The 16,262-nt window shown below is 36.6% G+C and overlaps 2 protein-coding genes across 2 annotated transcripts; both read right to left on the bottom strand.

The window, feature by feature from the left end:
• Window positions 1-27: 27 nt before the first annotated feature.
• Window positions 28-6,259, bottom strand: LOC110688245 (U-box domain-containing protein 44-like). Its single transcript, XM_021864967.1, has 5 exons — window positions 5,287-6,259; window positions 3,642-4,430; window positions 2,890-3,202; window positions 2,230-2,694; window positions 28-1,320 (listed from the first exon to the last, which is right to left on the bottom strand). Exons 1-5 carry the CDS (start codon window positions 5,713-5,715, stop codon window positions 206-208), a joined length of 3,111 nt encoding a protein of 1,036 aa, XP_021720659.1. The 5' UTR covers window positions 5,716-6,259; the 3' UTR covers window positions 28-205.
• Window positions 6,260-7,563: 1,304 nt separating this feature from the next.
• On the bottom strand, window positions 7,564-15,728 carry LOC110688244 (internal alternative NAD(P)H-ubiquinone oxidoreductase A1, mitochondrial-like). Its single transcript, XM_021864966.1, has 9 exons — window positions 14,918-15,728; window positions 13,806-14,019; window positions 13,539-13,699; window positions 13,251-13,316; window positions 12,517-12,680; window positions 11,047-11,161; window positions 9,886-10,065; window positions 9,624-9,802; window positions 7,564-8,016 (listed from the first exon to the last, which is right to left on the bottom strand). The coding sequence occupies exons 1-8, from the start codon at window positions 15,356-15,358 to the stop codon at window positions 9,650-9,652; spliced, it is 1,494 nt and encodes a 497-aa protein (XP_021720658.1). The 5' UTR covers window positions 15,359-15,728; the 3' UTR covers window positions 7,564-8,016; window positions 9,624-9,649.
• Between the last annotated feature and the right edge of the window lie 534 nt (window positions 15,729-16,262).

Raw genomic sequence — 16,262 nt, 5'->3', positions numbered from 1 at the left:
AAATTTGGCTCAAAAACAGGGGCCGTATAAGAGAAAGAAAGCCACATTGATGTAACAAGGAAACCTACAACAAATTAACTGATTTGTAGTAATACAATTTACATTGTGTATAGACAACAATAAATTATACAAAGCTGTGGGTTTCACTAAAAATACACCCACTAACTAATGTAAAAATACAACAGGATACAATGAACAAAATAGACTACCTCCATGGACGCAAGGGTCCGGAAATCTTGCCACTAGCACCAGATAACTGTTTTAAGTTGGTAAGAGCGTCTTGAGCAATTTTTCTTGTGTTAGCATTTCCATGCTTTAAGGCTTCCCCTAATGCCCTGACTAAAGTCTGGTCAAGAGCAAATCTTTGGCTAGTGCTTTCCCCTCTTAAGAGCCTCTCCACCATCCATATTGCCTTTTCTTGAAGTTCTCCAGGCCGAACTTCAATGAAAAGAGCAACTACAGCATCTGCCACACCCAGGCGATCAAGCTCATCAGCAGCACGCCTAAAACTATAAAATGTATCCGGGATAAGAGAGGAAAGTGCCTCTACAGACGCAATTTGGACATCCGTGTGCTCATCAAGGAGGAGGTCAACCAAGGGTTTGATGCAGTTGCTCTTGAGCAAGCACAGCTCACTGTCTTCTTCACAAGGTGCATTGTGTATTGGACATCTGGAGAGTTCGGGTGATAATCTACCACACATGAATACCATGGAAGAGCAGAATCCTTGTGGAGGTAGTGGGTCTGATTCTCCCTCAGAAACAAGAACTTTGCCAGATTCTGACAAGTGTTTTAATCCAAGAACTGCCAGATGTTTGCATCTTGGGCGTGAAAGGTAACTCAATTGCTCACGAAAGATCGCAATGAGGTGATGTTCCTTAACCCAAGCCAATGTCTGTGCGTTGGTATTCCTGGCAAAGTGGAGTAAAAGACCAAGAAGCCCTTCTAGCATACTTGATGATGACCTTGAAGTTCTTCCATTGGGAGTGTGCTGAATTTCTTTAAGGGTTGTAACTGTCCATTTCAGGAAAGCAGCTCCTAAAATTGTCCTCACTTCATCACCTGAAAGAGTAAAATTTGCAAGTATACAAGCAGCATCAGATCGCTCACTATTTGTTGACTGATTGTCTAGCACTTTCTCTTTTAGAAGGACGACTTTGTTCAGAAGTCTGAGCTGATCAAAAAATTCTCCACCAGAACTTTCAGATAGAATCCTCATAAGTTTGAGAGCATAGATTCTATGTTGCGTTTCAGGGTGTTCAAGATATTCCATAATGCTTTTGATTCCATCCCCAGATTTTATATCAGTTGCAACCTGGTCTGATACATGAATACAAAAATGTTAGTGTGTTTGTCTCTATCAAAGTATTGTCTCTATTAACGTACAGGCACAATAACATTCAAAACTATGTCCAGGAAATGACTAAGTCCAGGGAATAACTATCTATAATCAACAATCAAAGCAACGAGCCAACGATCAGTGCAAACACATAGCCAACCATGACCTGAACTTTAAGACCTTTAGTGCCTGTTAGGTAGGCGGTAATATAATGCAAGAACAGCCCCATGCCATACCATGGTAAGGGAGCTTCATCCCAAGCATGCAGTTATCTTCATAAATTTTCATTGCCACTCAATACCACCTCTGAAGTGGTAATGGAAATTTAGGAAGAAATAGAGGTAATTGAGGTGGACAAGGATTATCATGGGCATTGGTATGAAGCTCTTCTAACTGAATTACTCCCTCTGTCTCATATTAGTTGTTAAAATTTCCTTAATTATACGTCCCAAATCAGTTGTCGAGTTTCCAATAGTAATGTAAATCAATTAAAAGCCACAAAACTAATGGCTATAAGGTCATAACCAATATAAACAGGGGAAACGTTACAATAACGATGTTCCCTGATTTTTTTTTCATTCCGTAGATAACAACTAATATGGGGCAGAGAGAGTATTATAAATCCATTACCAGTAACCACCTTAAAGGACATCACAAATGTATGTTTGGAGCACAACATGCAGAACAAAGTGCATAAGATTTGAGAATTCTTGAAAAATTCTAGAAGTAGCAATAATGCCAAGTATGGGAGCACATTATGAGCAGTACGTGAACACAATTAACTTTACAAACAGAAGACATGATAACAAAACAACATAGCATTTAGCAACCAAAGCTGCAATCCTCATTTTGAGGGAAATATTAAACAAAGAAAGTCAGAAAGAACATACCACATGCTTTGGGAGAAGAAGCAATTCCACAGAGGATACGAAGAATAGACACTTGGCACTGAGGGGTTACTTGAGGTAAAAGTCGCATCAGGTGAGAAACAACGAAGGACGAAAGCATTAAATGTCCGTCCTTGTTTACCTCTGCCAATTCCCAGTGCCCCGGACTTGTCACAATATTGGCAATTATTGCTGCAGCCAGCTCCTTCTGCTCTGAAAGGACATCCTGGGATTCAAGGATAATGTCTGTGACAGCTGGAAGTACAGAAGCTTCAACAAGAATAGTTGCATTGTCATCCAAAGATGAAAGGTTACACAATGCATGAAGACTTGCTGCTCGAGTTTCTGGTTTATGCAGCATTTCAACAAGAACTTTTGCACTTCGATTTGCAATTTGTTCTTTACTGCAATTTGTCAAAGTCATTTTTCCCAACAATGATGCCATCTCTATTTGAATGTCACGAGAACCTGCTTATCACGGGAACAAGATTTGATATCAAGAACAGGAGAGCATAATAGATCTGATAAAGAATAGGCAATAGTGGAAATTAACATGTTGAGCAAAGATATACTTTATCTAATACAATGAAAGTGTGATTTAAGCAAATTTTACAAGAACACAGGAAATGCAAGGGGTGAATTGATTACAATAATCATACCCACCTTCACATAGTCGACTTAGTAGAGGCTCAAATCTTCCTGCTGCAGCCAAATGTTCAACATTCTCATCAATTACTTCTAGACGTTTTAGCACGTCCTCTGCTATGTTGGACAAAGTGGGACACTCCAAGTTCTCTGCCATGCTTGAAAGAAGCAGAAATGCACCTTTCTCAGATGCAATTTTAGCACAATAAGCCTCATTGTCTGTAAATTCAATCAGCAACCTCAGGGCATTTTCTTTTTCTTTCTCTTTCTCTGTGCTCCCAGCAAGGCTTTTTATTGCCAATTTTGTTATGCCTCCCCCTATCATAATTGTCTAGAATTATACAAAAATTAGTTACATATCAGAGAGATATGTTACAGAGGTTTTTCAAATGTAAGTAAGTGATAGCAGATAGTGAGAAATCTAGAGTAACATTGAATAATATGCCAGAATCTTAGTTCAAACTTACAACAAATACACACACAAGAAGCATCTCCACTAGAAAAAGTGCAAGCACATCACACACGTGAATATAGCTTCAAGCATGAAGTTTCCATTCATTATATAATAACAAAAGTTGCTACAAAATTATAGATGGATTTATAAATTTTCTTTCAAATTCACAGTCGCCAAGAGTTGCCAGCCAATCCAAATCATCCAAACATATTTCCCTCTTCATGAAAATATGGTGACATCTATTATTGCAGTATGAAAAGGTTTAAGGAAGACATGATGCAAAGGAGGTTTTTAAAATAGAATATGTGGCACTAACCTTACTGTCTTCATCCTTTGCCATACTAAGTAAAGCCATAAGAGCTTTGGATTTCAAAGCAGAACAGATGCTCTTGGAGCAATTTTTGAGAAGATTAATGATTAGAAGGACGACGCCAGCATTTCTAATTTTATATCGGCTTGATGGATGCTCTTCTGATATCTTATAAATACTATCCAAAACCCGTTCAACAAAATCCATAGATGGTGGATCCTTGCTAAGATGTTTCACAGCCGACTTAATATGAATGTCAACATTTCTGTTCACCCATTCTTCAATTGCCCCAGCTAAGCCAATATTTGGTTGCTGCTCTAATGACCTCAGCACCTGACCCGTGACAGGGCAAGTGGGATCTCTGCCATCCTCCAAGCAACGCTGAAACCAGTATTCAATTGCAGTCCTCTCATAAGTCTGTGCTGACTCCAACACCACAGGATCCTTCATAACTTCCTTGGTTAATGGACAAATGAAATTCTTGAAAGGCAAAATCTGAGATTCATCTTCCATATCAAAATCTAAGCTTAGAGCTGATATGTTTGGCTCAGCAGACCAGCTGTCAATAACTCGCTGCAAAGACATAAGAATCCGCCTCTCAGACACTGAATTAGAGCGAGCAAGATCATTCTTCAAGAGCTTAACGTGTTCCAATAGCTCAGCATGATTGGTGGGGTCAATCCCAAGAGCTCGAGCCAAATCCATAATTATAGCACTCTGAACTGGTTTGGCTATCGGCCTCCCTTGCCCTTCATTCTGTAGTGTGCTGTACACTCTCATTTCATTCTCTGTCACCTAATACAAAAATTCATAACTCCAAGATAAGTTTGAAACCCATCCAGAGATAAGGGCAAAAAATTATGTACTTGAATATTTTATTGCATGGGAAAGAGCATGAACAAGCTTCATTCGAAACAAAAGAATCAATGTTAAAAGCTGAAGTCACACCCTTGACTTCTTCAACACCCACAGTTCCTCATAACTACACCTAAGCTTTACTAGCTTATGGTCAACCATATTCCCTCGATTCCCCACTTCTGTTTTATACAACAAAAGGACCATGAGCTAATATTAACAAGATGCTTGAAGATATTCCAGACGACGACACCAATAGCCGAAGCTTCTTTTATATTTATCAGGTGGTAGGGGCAAAAAAAACAATGTTTCAGCTCAAATAATTTCCCATCAACTCAATTGGAACTAACTGTCAAGTAAAATGAAATGTTCGACAATTATTATACACAATCATGAAATTCCAAAGTTAAGCGGATTAAAATAAAAAAAATTTAAAAGAAAAAAATTGCAACAATTTCGGAATGACTAAATATGGAAACTCAGTATTAAATTCTGACAGATTTCCACAAATATCAATATTAACAATACACAAAAATTTATACGGAGTACGAATTATACAGCCAAAAGGAGTAAACAGGTATACATCAAATCAAATAAAATTGACAGTTTTGAACTTAACATTTTATAATTTCAGTAGAATTCGGAACCTATACATAGAAAGTTTAATAAAACAAGCTCATAAACTTCGCGTAATTAACAATTTCTAGTATAACTGATTAATTCACAAATAAAATCCAACAAAAACCAATTAAATCAATAAATAAATAAATAAATTGTAGAAAGAGATAGAAATTACAGAGAATTGAGCTTGCTTCATATCTCTAGAAAGATCCGAAACCTTCTTCCGAACATCGGTAACATCTTTGAGACCAGTCTCAAGCAACGCAAGCCATCCACCAATCGCAGCCGTTCGATCCTGAAGAGAAGAACACAACGAACGGCAATTGATGAGGACAAAAATCTTGCTTCTCTCCCTATAAACCGAAACCGTTTCAACAGCTTTAACAAGGTCACCGGAGATTCCTTTAAGAGCAGTATGAACCGTCGGAGAAGAGAGAATCTCCGGCGAAAGACGAAGGAGGTTTCCGGTAATGCGGTGAAGGCGACCGGCGTAGGAGGTGAAACGACGAGGAGGTTCCCATGGAATGGAGTCGTCGGAGTTACAGAGAGTTTCGAGTTGCCGGTGGATTGATTCCGCCGGTGATGATGGTGGTTTAGCCGCCATTTTTACATTTGTTGGAGATTTTCTCTCTCCTAGGGTTTAGGCCGTGGTTGACGTGGTGAACACGTTTAGTGTGGAAATGGAGTTTGATGTGAATGTGAGTGTTAATGTGGAAATGCCGTGTTTTTGAGTTTGAGTCTGAGAAAATGGGAGGAGAGAGAAAGTGGAGGAAGGAGGAAGAAGAAGAGGAGAGTGAGTCAAATGTTGACTTAGTAAGACTTTTTAAGTTTCATTTTCGGTGATATTATGGTCTTTCTTTTTTTTTTTTTTTTAAGTAAGTCAACTTTGAATTTTAAACTACGAATAATAATTAGATATGAATAAATGAATAATTCATTAAAAAAATAGATAACGCTGGAAAATTATTTCAAGATGAATACTCCATTATGATACTCCGTATTTCATATTGTTGCCCTGAGACTGTCATCTCATCAAGACCACAAGTTTGTTATGGTGATCAATTTCTATTTGTATAATCAACCTTCATAGGATATGGTTTAAAAGTGTATATTTGTGATTCAAACTTCAAAGTTATTAAAAATTGATCACCAAAAGTCAAAAGGTTATAGATACAAAGAAATGAAAGAGTAATACTATCATCTCAAAATATAAAAGTCAAAGTTAATATGTGAATAACACAAAAGTCAAACTGATACACTTATCCATATATAGAGGTTAACTATTTAATAAAATGTTTTACCATGCTCATGAAATCAAATTATCATTTGCCACATATGGTGATGATTGAAAATTTTAACACATTAATGATATATATAACACTTGTGACAACAACTAAACATTTAATAACTTTTACCCGTTTGGCTATAAAATAAAACCACCTTTTGATAATCTTTCAATAAAACAACCTTTGCACATGATCTTCCATAAATGGGGCGAAACTGATTGGTAACCTGTATAATGGGTTAGTATAACATGTGTCACTTTGTAATTGGTTATTTTTTTTTTTTAACATTTTTCTTATTTTAAAAAAATTGATTTTACTAAAAAAAATTGATTTTAATTTACAAAAAAGAAAAAAAATAAAACAAAAAACAGAATCCCCCATTTATGTGAACCCCCATTCCCGTGAATCCCCACACCGTCACCGCCGAATTTTGGAGGGAGAGGTAGCGGGTTTGGGCTGCGATTTACTCTGTTTTTGGGGCCTAAATTGCTGTGAGCTGCTCCGTTGGTGCGGTTTGGTGGTGGCCGGAGTTTTCGCCGCTGCTGATTGTGTGCGATTGTTGGTGGTGGAGGTCGAACAGTGGCTGAGATTAGCTCGGTGATGATGGGCATGAAAGAAAGCGGCGGTTGCGGGTTGCTTGCGGTGCTGCTGAGCGGTTTTGCGCGGCTGTTCGGTTGCGGCATGGTGGTGGAAATGTGGAGGTTGGAGTTGTGCGGTTGAGAGAAGGTTGGGCTGTGACTCTTTGAGGTAGGTGGTGGCTGGGCGGTGGTGTGTTGCTGCCGGATTTTGGAAGGGGGGGGGGGAAGGTGGTTGGAGGGTAAGGATTTTTTTTTTTTTTAATTAATTTTTTTATAAATTAATTCTTTTTTTAAAAAGAAATATGTTAAAATTGAAATAAATATATCTACTCAATCATAATGTGACACATGTCCGTCCTTGGAAGATCATGTACAAATGTCGTTTTATTGGGTGATTATCAAAAGGTAGTTTTATTTATGATGGATCGATCAAACCTATACTTAATTTAAGATAATACACGACAAAAATGACACATAGATTGATATAATTAGTGTTTTATTTCATTATTTTTTCACTATTAGCTCCTTATTTGTAACCTTTAAGGCTTTGTACACTGTTTAGCTTAAAACAAAGGAGAAGCAAATACATTCAATCAATAAATTTTGCAACATTAAAGTAAAAATTCTTGCTGCATTGAACACAAAAGTAACACTTAGAAAAACAAAGGCTGCTAATTTCAAGCTTGAAACTTTCAGCGGGACAAAGTTCAGCTTTCCAGTTTGATTGGAAAAAAAAAAAGAAAAAAGAACATTCTACGAAATCAGGCTGCAGTTTCCAAAGAAAAGAAAAAATAAAATGACAAGAAATTTACAATTATACTAAGAATCATTTGCATATATTGATACATATAGCATCTCTATCCTTCCTCAGTTAAATTTTCATTATTGTCATTTATCAGTCTATAAATGGACTGCTGAAAACTAACAGATATTACAAAAGAAGACAGTGGTAGTAATTTTCTGTAAGTATATCTTTGGTTTTGCTATGCTGTATTTGCCGCTGACAGCTAAAACCCGCGAGCAGAACGAGATTCCTGACTCCTGAGATCAATACACGTTGGTAATAGAAATTAGACAAACCATGCAACTCACAACATCAAGAGATAAATGCATTGCAATTTAAGAGCTGTAATAATGTAATACCCAAGAGTTGTTCAATTTAACTTCCAATGTCCGAAATTAGCACTAGTCACGTTGTCTCAACCTCTCATGATTAAGGAATGTTCATAACTCTTATCATTTTAGTGAGTTAATGCATTTATAATCTCCAATAACTCAGACTAAGGGCATATATTAAACAAACCTGATCATCCAGACATGTAAAAATGTATGTGACAATGTTGCATTATGTGAATGTACTCGGAATAAGCTTTATGAAATATATGGCAAAGAAAGGCATCAAGGCATATTCCGGTCACAAAGCCCAGCAATCCCCCCCCCCCCTCCAAAACCTCCTTCACCTCCGCACCTGAAACAAAAAGAAAAAAAAAAAAAAACCCACAAGAAGAAAGCTGTTGGTGTTCATTACACACAACAAAAATTTATCCCTCGGCATGTACACTAGGCCATACTAGCTGGGTGTTATCATACATGGACATATGGTGGCTAAGCTCAAGTTTAAGAGACTCACTTGTTGTGGGATTAAGACATAGTTTGAAAGGGCAAAGGGTTGAGGCAACTGTGGCAAACAGAACAAATAGAGTCTCAGCACTTAGGCAAAAGACAAATGCCAAACGTGTACCAGTTGTTTTCCAAAGAAAGGGGACCTCTTTATTACCCGCTAAGTCCAGACTCCAGATGTATTATTATCATGATATTATGATCAATCACCATCGATAATGAGGAATCCTTTAAGTTATTCTGGGCCAGTAGGACCTTCAATTCCCCAAAATATGGCGATATTGTAAGTGGCAGCTTGTTTGAAAGAAATAATGATACATTGAAAACAAAATCAAGTGATCATTCAAGTACTTTTTCTAGTGCTTGGACGAAACAAGGCACATAATATTGTTTATAATTAAAGGTAGTGTTATTACAAATAGCAAATTACAAAATTAAGCTATAAATCCTCTGAATTTTTCATAACAGGCACCTCTTATATTAATTTTCACTATTCCACAACTCATCCAACTCATCCGTCACTCGCTTTAAAGGCAGTAATGAAACATGATTATCTTAAGAAAGGTGACAATATTTCTGAGCTTCCTAATATAATTAAAAGCATATAAAAAGAAAAATAAAACTTAATATGAGGTTAATATAACGTTTAAAAAGGAGCACCTTCAATGTCAAAAGACACTCAAGATGCCCGTAGAGGCAATCATGCTTAAAGCCTTATGAAACACTTTCAAACATATATATAAATCTTTTAAAACATTAAAAGAACATCAGGATAATCACCTAAAGTGATGTTCTATATAGAGTTATGTTCAGGAGCAGATTAGCTATTAGATTTATGTATGAGCCTGAATGCCTGATGCTTTCCTGAATTAAGGCATAAGATCTAGGTTATGCTCGCTGTAATCAACGAGATTAGTCCTAGCAAGTATCAGCTGCTTACAATTAGCAAAAATAAAAGAAAATAATTTTTAAAAAAAATCAGAAGTCACAATAATTTGGAAAAAAATAAAATATGAGAAGGCTCTTACAGTGGCAGGCTCTGCTATGGCAGTTTCTATATTCGGCTTATGTCACGGCCAAAAAGAAGAGTAGTCAACCAGTTAATGGCAACATAGAGCCGATTCCTCCAACTAATAACACGAGTAAGATATGCAGATCGCCAGATAAACCAACTAGGGAAACCCTTCAATGACAAGCCCTTTGCCTCCTGAAGAAAATGAGCTAATATGTGAATAATGTGTTTGTAGCTCATAAAAGGAACCCTATTTTTTTATACATCAATAGTATCACCTTGCTCTGCCTAAGGTCCACAAGTGCCTTGTATCTACCGATAGTTGCCATTGACCCTAGATGTCTGTATACAAAAGGATCTCCCATATCAACATTTTCTGCATTATTTGCATGACCGCCACCAGCTTTTCCAATCCTGTTCAAAAACTTAGCTAAATATTTCCCTTGTCGCTCGGCTACCTGTTGCAACAAGTTATCATCACATTCTTTATAAGGTAAAACATCATGACCAGAAGCTGAAGGAGAAAGCTGGATAAACAATCCTTCTTAAGATCAAGTCAAGCTACAGAAGCAAAGCAAGAAAATAGTTTAACTTAAAGATGCAATACTTCTACTTGGTACTTGCTAATTGTGAGTTATTAATCTAATTTTAGGTTCAATCCAAAAAAAATACTGTTATCAGGAGAGAATTTTTTTCCATTGGGAGTTCTTTTACCCCTTCTAATCACGAGCTTTTAGGGATTTAGTTTCTGGATTGACTTCATTGAATATGGTCTTCTGTGGTAGATGGTGTATCTCTTTGACAAGAAGCTACTTCATATAAGATCAATGGATTTTCTTAAAACAAAATTATAAAAATCTACTACTTGAAGAGTGGAGGAGCATTACACATGGAAGTGATTAATTATTTGGAACAAAGAAACCATTTCTTAGATATGAAATTTAAAAATCATTATAGATGACTGAAATAAGTTTTGTTCTGATTCACAAGTTCAAAACATCAAGATTTATGAGATAACACAAACTACAATTTGAAATGTGAAGCCTCACTGTTTCTTAGGTTGCCTATGATTAAGGTCTAGTGACTTGTAGAGCAGCCTGGTGTAGACTCTTGATTCACATTATTTACCTGCATAAGATGCTCATAATATTGAGAAGGCATGGACACTTGGCCTTTTAATCTGGACTAAGCAGACGAAAAAAGATAGCCGGTTTAGACAGTATTTAATTACACGCTCATGTTGAACATTTGTTGACTGTACTTAATGCTAAGTCTATGGAATTCCGAAACCAATATGCAACTAAGATACAGCGTAAGCCATCAATCCTTCAGTTTATCTAATGCATAACTCCTCTTCTCAAAGGTCTTGATACCCAGATAGTAAAAAGGATTAACATAAGTTTTCTTTTTCGCACATAAATTTAACTTGTGTACATTACCTGCGCCAAAGCAGGGAGAACTGGTTTGCCTGTGCTTTCAAGAAAGCCTGCACAATCACCAATTGCATACATATCTTGAACAGAGGGAATACGTAGCCATTCATCGATACCAATCCTGTAAAAGTAAACAAATATTATTAGAATACAGAGTAAAAGCATTAGTAAAATACAAAATCCAACACTAAACAACATGAAATTTCAAACCATAAAAAGGACCAACTCAACCAAAAGCTTAATGGATTCCCAACACCTTAATGAGATTGCGAGATGTTTATTAGGGGATTGAAACCATCTCTTATAGCATTTGATTACTACTACAACAAATTTCCAAAACATCCATATCATTGAATCAAACTTATTCTGAGAACTAATATATCTATTCATAAATATGTTAGGTTCTAAACCAACTTTTATGACCCCGGAAGACAGTCAAGACACCCTCCACATCCACTTCAATTACGGATAAAAAATCCCATAATTGATCTAAAAAGCATAGATTATAACCTTCAATTATAAAGAATTATAGACTTTTTTGGACCTAAAAAGAATATAAAAAAAAAGTGTTTCGGTGTTTCCCATGGACCCCATGATACCTTGGGAGACTAATTGAGTGTTCTGAACTATCCACATTGCCTCGTAACTATCAACATAGCTAGTTATGGATACGCCTCCCATTAATGATGTTATGACACATGGGGGAGAACACAAGGGAGAGAAACCCATAAGCCCACAAACCAGAGCCCACATCGAGGTTCCATCCTAAAACCAATTGGCAATAGGAGGAGTAGCCCGCTTGGGTTATAAACTGAAAGACCTTTGCTTTCTTTTTCAATCGGGACAAACACTACTCACACTTGCACCAAACAAATGACTCATGGCCACCAAAGGCTTTTATGTGACCGACTAGTGGACGAATATGGATCCAAACAACTTTTATGGTTCTGGGATGCACCCCCTACAATTACTTAGTACATGACACTGGGTCCCAAAATTCTCTATAAATGGTTTGATTTCGTGTATTATAGCCTTCAATTTAGCCTTTGCACAACATTTTTGGACCTGACAAAGGTTAAGCATTGAGATGTTTCCCATACTTCCCAACGGACCATGGGAGGCCTATTAGGTGCCCCAAGCCATCTAAATCATGTGTTAGCTCATAACTTTGTCTCCCTTCAAGATCATGTTTGGTCCGCAACTTTGTCCATGTCAAGCCTTGCCTCCCCTAAAAATGCCCTTAAGACGAGGAGGCTACCCTCTATTGACATATGTAAGTGTTTTGTAAGGATGAGGTAATTTATGCCTTATCCTTGGCTCGTGGCTTTTGCCATCCCTTGTGCCTTGGGCATCTTTGAGGATCAAAGAGTGATTTCTTAGGCCTTTATACATTCAACTGCAACACTAAAATATACAAACGACCTTGTAATAAATATGAGGTACACCAAACGAAATTCAAGAGGGAATATGACTGACCTTCCACCAGGCGATTTTTCTACTTCAAGATTTTTGACAAATGGTGAAGGGCCAACACCTGTAGACCATACTAAAAGACCATATGGAACCTCTGTGTCATCGCTAAGAATTATCTTATCAGGTTGTACATCTTTGACGATTCCACGGACTAGTCGAACTCCTGACTGAGAAACTATTCAATTAAGACCAGAGAGTGATAAAGAGAAATTGCTTCAGTAACATCTATGATATAGCCCTTATGCATAAAACACTGAATTACTCTGTTTTAAAATTTACTAACTATAAAGTTTAGAAAGTTGAGACAGTGAAATTCAGGTATAAATGCCCTAACAAGTAACATTAATAATCATATTTCTGGGACAACCAAGAGAAAACAAGCTGCAAAATTTATACAGACTGTTGCTCAAAGTTCAGAAAATAGTCTTGGTGCATTATAGAAACAAATATATTTTGTGAGAACATTTTAAGCATTTACTAGTGCCTCCACAATTGCTATCTCCATTTTACAAGAGCTTGGTCAGGAATTCTGTCGGAATGTACAAGAATTGATTAAGTAATGATATACCTAACAGATGGTGGGTTATTGAGGTTTAACTAAGCAAATGCTGATATAACCACTGGTATTCTGAGCATGAACACATGATCAACATCTTTCATAGACATATGTACGAAAGGAAGCAAGCACTTTGGCTTGGAGCAGGACCAGAATATTATTTCATCAGATAATTTCTCACCTTAGTCAGCTGTTTTACAGCATAGTGTCTGAGGCGGTCATCAAAGGAAGATAGAATTTCGGTTGCCTGCAAAGAAAGGGCAGTTCTGCTACTCAGTAAATCATCATATATGGAATGAAACCAAGTTGAATTGCAAGATTGTTAAAAGGATATAAGCAGACCCCTTCACCAGCAGTTTGAACAGATCTAGCTTAAACTATAGCTTTAACCAAACACATATAGGGAAGCCACTCCATGACAATCAAGTAATTTTTTAAATTAATACTCCATGGAAATGTAAATTCAAACCTCGATCAAGGTGACATGGATGTAATCTTTGACATGTGCATATCTTTGACGTACATCCTTCATTATGAAATCACTAAGCTCGCCACTAAACTCAACACCAGTAGGACCACCACCCACAACGACGCAGTGCAAGAGCCGTTTTTTCTCCTCCTCGGGGACACCTAGCAGCACAAGAATAGCCAGCCAAATAGGTCAGAAATCCCATGAAGAGCTTAAAATCAGCGTATATAAGACTGAAAAGAAATTTAACAATCTTGTGTTCTATACCGGGTATATCAGACAACATCAGATTTAAGAGTAATTTTCTACGGATCTCCTGGGCATGATGAACTTCACGAAGAAAAATTGCATGCTCATGCACCCCATGGATTCCAAATGTTGAGGCTTCAGCCCCAGATGCAACAACCAATTTGTCATATGCTATATTGAATTTCCATGGTTCCAATGCCTGTGCCCCATCTGTGACAGTCTCACAATGTACCTAACATACGTATCACCAACCCCAAATTAACCAACGATAAGCTCTTCTGACCACTGAGATATCGTATCAGCATAGAAGAAACAAGAAGACCTTGATTAAGCTCCTAAGCCAATATGCACTCAATTTAAAGCATGTACAAGTTCATCATTACACATGCATATAATTGATAGGCTATCTCATTCCCCCCATCCAACTCAAATTTCACCGTCCAAAATCATCTGAATAAGATACAGTTTCAACAATTATCATAAAATTTTCCAACTTTCATACACTTAGCCACAGCACCACTCAACAAATACTCACAAATGGAGAAATTCTCTCCTCGAGTCCTTGTTTGCATCTCAAATTTTGTTTAACAAATTAGTAACAACCCAATAGGATGGTCCCAATTTTTCTAAACTGTATATTTACATACTCCGTAGTCCATTCTTTCTAAAATTCAAATACAAAATGATTCAAAATCCCAAACTAGCATTAAATGGGAAAGTAAGAGCCAAAATGTTTAACATTTTCTATCAATTAAAGCCCAATCACATACTCCTACATCAATTGTTACTTCATACTACTAAAAAATCAGGAAACTACATGCTCATAACCCTAAATAAGAAAATTAAGAACTAAAAGTATTCACATGTCCTAATCTATGAACGTTCCAACCTAATACTTTCACATCATATAGGACACTAGCTACACTCTTGGAGGGTGGTACTTTACCCATTAACCAAGACCTCGGATCAAATCCCGTCTACATTATGACTACTTTGCTGATGCCAACATATACATCATTAATCATTCACTTCAACTAACAATTAATATAAATACCCATGATCCAAAAACCAAAAAAAATCCAAATTTTCATATTCTTAAGATTAAACAAGAACAAAAATAGAATTCATACCACATGATCTTTGGTATCAACAGAAGAACAATTAGCAAGAAAATAATAAGAACCCGGTTCACTAGAAATAGCAGGTTGAATCCTCCCAATTGGTTCAGCAACCGACCTAAACTCAAGAGTTCCAACACAAGTTGAAGCTAACAATGGAGTAAACACCATATGATTCCTAGGTGATACACAAACGATGTCGTATATCTTGGTATCAATCTCCTTGATGAGCCTACACCCGGCCCATCCTGAGCCCAATACAACCAACCTGGGCTTTTCATTGGGCTTCGTGGGCTCAAGCCCACCATACATTTTCCCATTTGTAGTGGAGGTTGAGTAGTAAGAAGAAGAGAAGAGGGAAGTGTAGAGTGTTGAAGATGATGAAATTGGAAAGTGGGGTTTTGTTGATTTTAGAATTGAGGGTTTTAGAATGTTTCTTAAGATTGATGACATGATTTTGATTTCTAATTTTAGAAATTATGTTGTTGTTGTTGAAGATGAAATGCAGGTTTTAATGTAGTTGTTGTGGTAGTTGAGAACTTGGAGCGAAAGGAATGGAAGAAAGGTGAGTTTCCATGAAAGTAGGAAGATGCTTGGTAAACCTTGAATATTCTTAGAGCAGGTTGAAATTGTTTAATTCAGTCAAAAAATGAAATTTATAATTGAATTTAATTGAAACAAAAAAACTATTACTCCCGTAAAAAAAATTTGGGGACCAGAAAATAACTAACACTTTATAAACCCGTATATACTAGTAACAATTAGACAATGCACGGCTTAACAACTAACCTCGAACATCAATAATCATTGTAATTACATCATTCTGTACATCTTGCTCATCTCCAAATTATCCTCTAATAAAGAACTAAAGAAGTCTATCGAGTTAAATGAGCCATACGCCCATTACCCATAACTGCATAAGGATGGCAAGCCTAGAACATCAATAAAATCTTTACTAATTACAATCATAAGACTTTAATCTGTCGCAATTACATTAGTTTATACATCTAAATCATCTCTAACCCCACACTCTAATAGAGAAGTCAAACATGTAAAGACAAGTCATAACGATAGTATGTGGGGTTATGTTTGATTTGTTTTTATTCATTTGATAAATTAATATTTTATTCTTAGATGTCGTATGGCTTTAACTAATAAATTAATTGTTTTTAAAAAAAAAAAAAAATTGAGCCATAATGACCATAAGTGCACAAGGTAGGGCTTAACAATTATAGAATACTTCCCCATATTATAAAATTAATAAATCTAAGAAAAATGGAATTTTACCTTGGATTTTTTTAATTTTCCACAAATTATGGAATGACTTAGCGGCTGATGTAATAGGTGGCGGCTATCT

Source organism: Chenopodium quinoa, unplaced genomic scaffold, assembly GCF_001683475.1.
Source record: "Chenopodium quinoa cultivar QQ74 unplaced genomic scaffold, ASM168347v1, whole genome shotgun sequence".
NCBI lineage: Eukaryota > Viridiplantae > Streptophyta > Magnoliopsida > Caryophyllales > Amaranthaceae > Chenopodium > Chenopodium quinoa.
This window is presented reverse-complemented; position numbering and strand designations above follow the sequence as displayed.

Bases quoted from the DNA above. Each gene is read 5' to 3' on its own strand.
- LOC110688245 (XM_021864967.1), bottom strand. From the start codon at position 5,715: ATGGCGGCTAAACCACCATCATCACCGGCGGAATCAATCCACCGGCAA. The intron at 4,431-5,286 runs GTAATTTCTATC...TTTTTGTATTAG, and splicing joins TGAAGCAAGCTCAATTCTCT to GTGACAGAGAATGAAATGAG. The intron at 2,695-2,889 runs GTGGGTATGATT...CGTGATAAGCAG, and splicing joins ACTAAGTCGACTATGTGAAG to GTTCTCGTGACATTCAAATA.
- LOC110688244 (XM_021864966.1), bottom strand. From the start codon at position 15,358: ATGTCATCAATCTTAAGAAACATTCTAAAACCCTCAATTCTAAAATCA. The intron at 13,700-13,805 runs GTATAGAACACA...TTGTGCTGCTAG, and splicing joins GATGTTGTCTGATATACCCG to GTGTCCCCGAGGAGGAGAAA. The intron at 10,066-11,046 runs GTAATGTACACA...TTGTTGCAACAG, and splicing joins TTCTCCCTGCTTTGGCGCAG to GTAGCCGAGCGACAAGGGAA.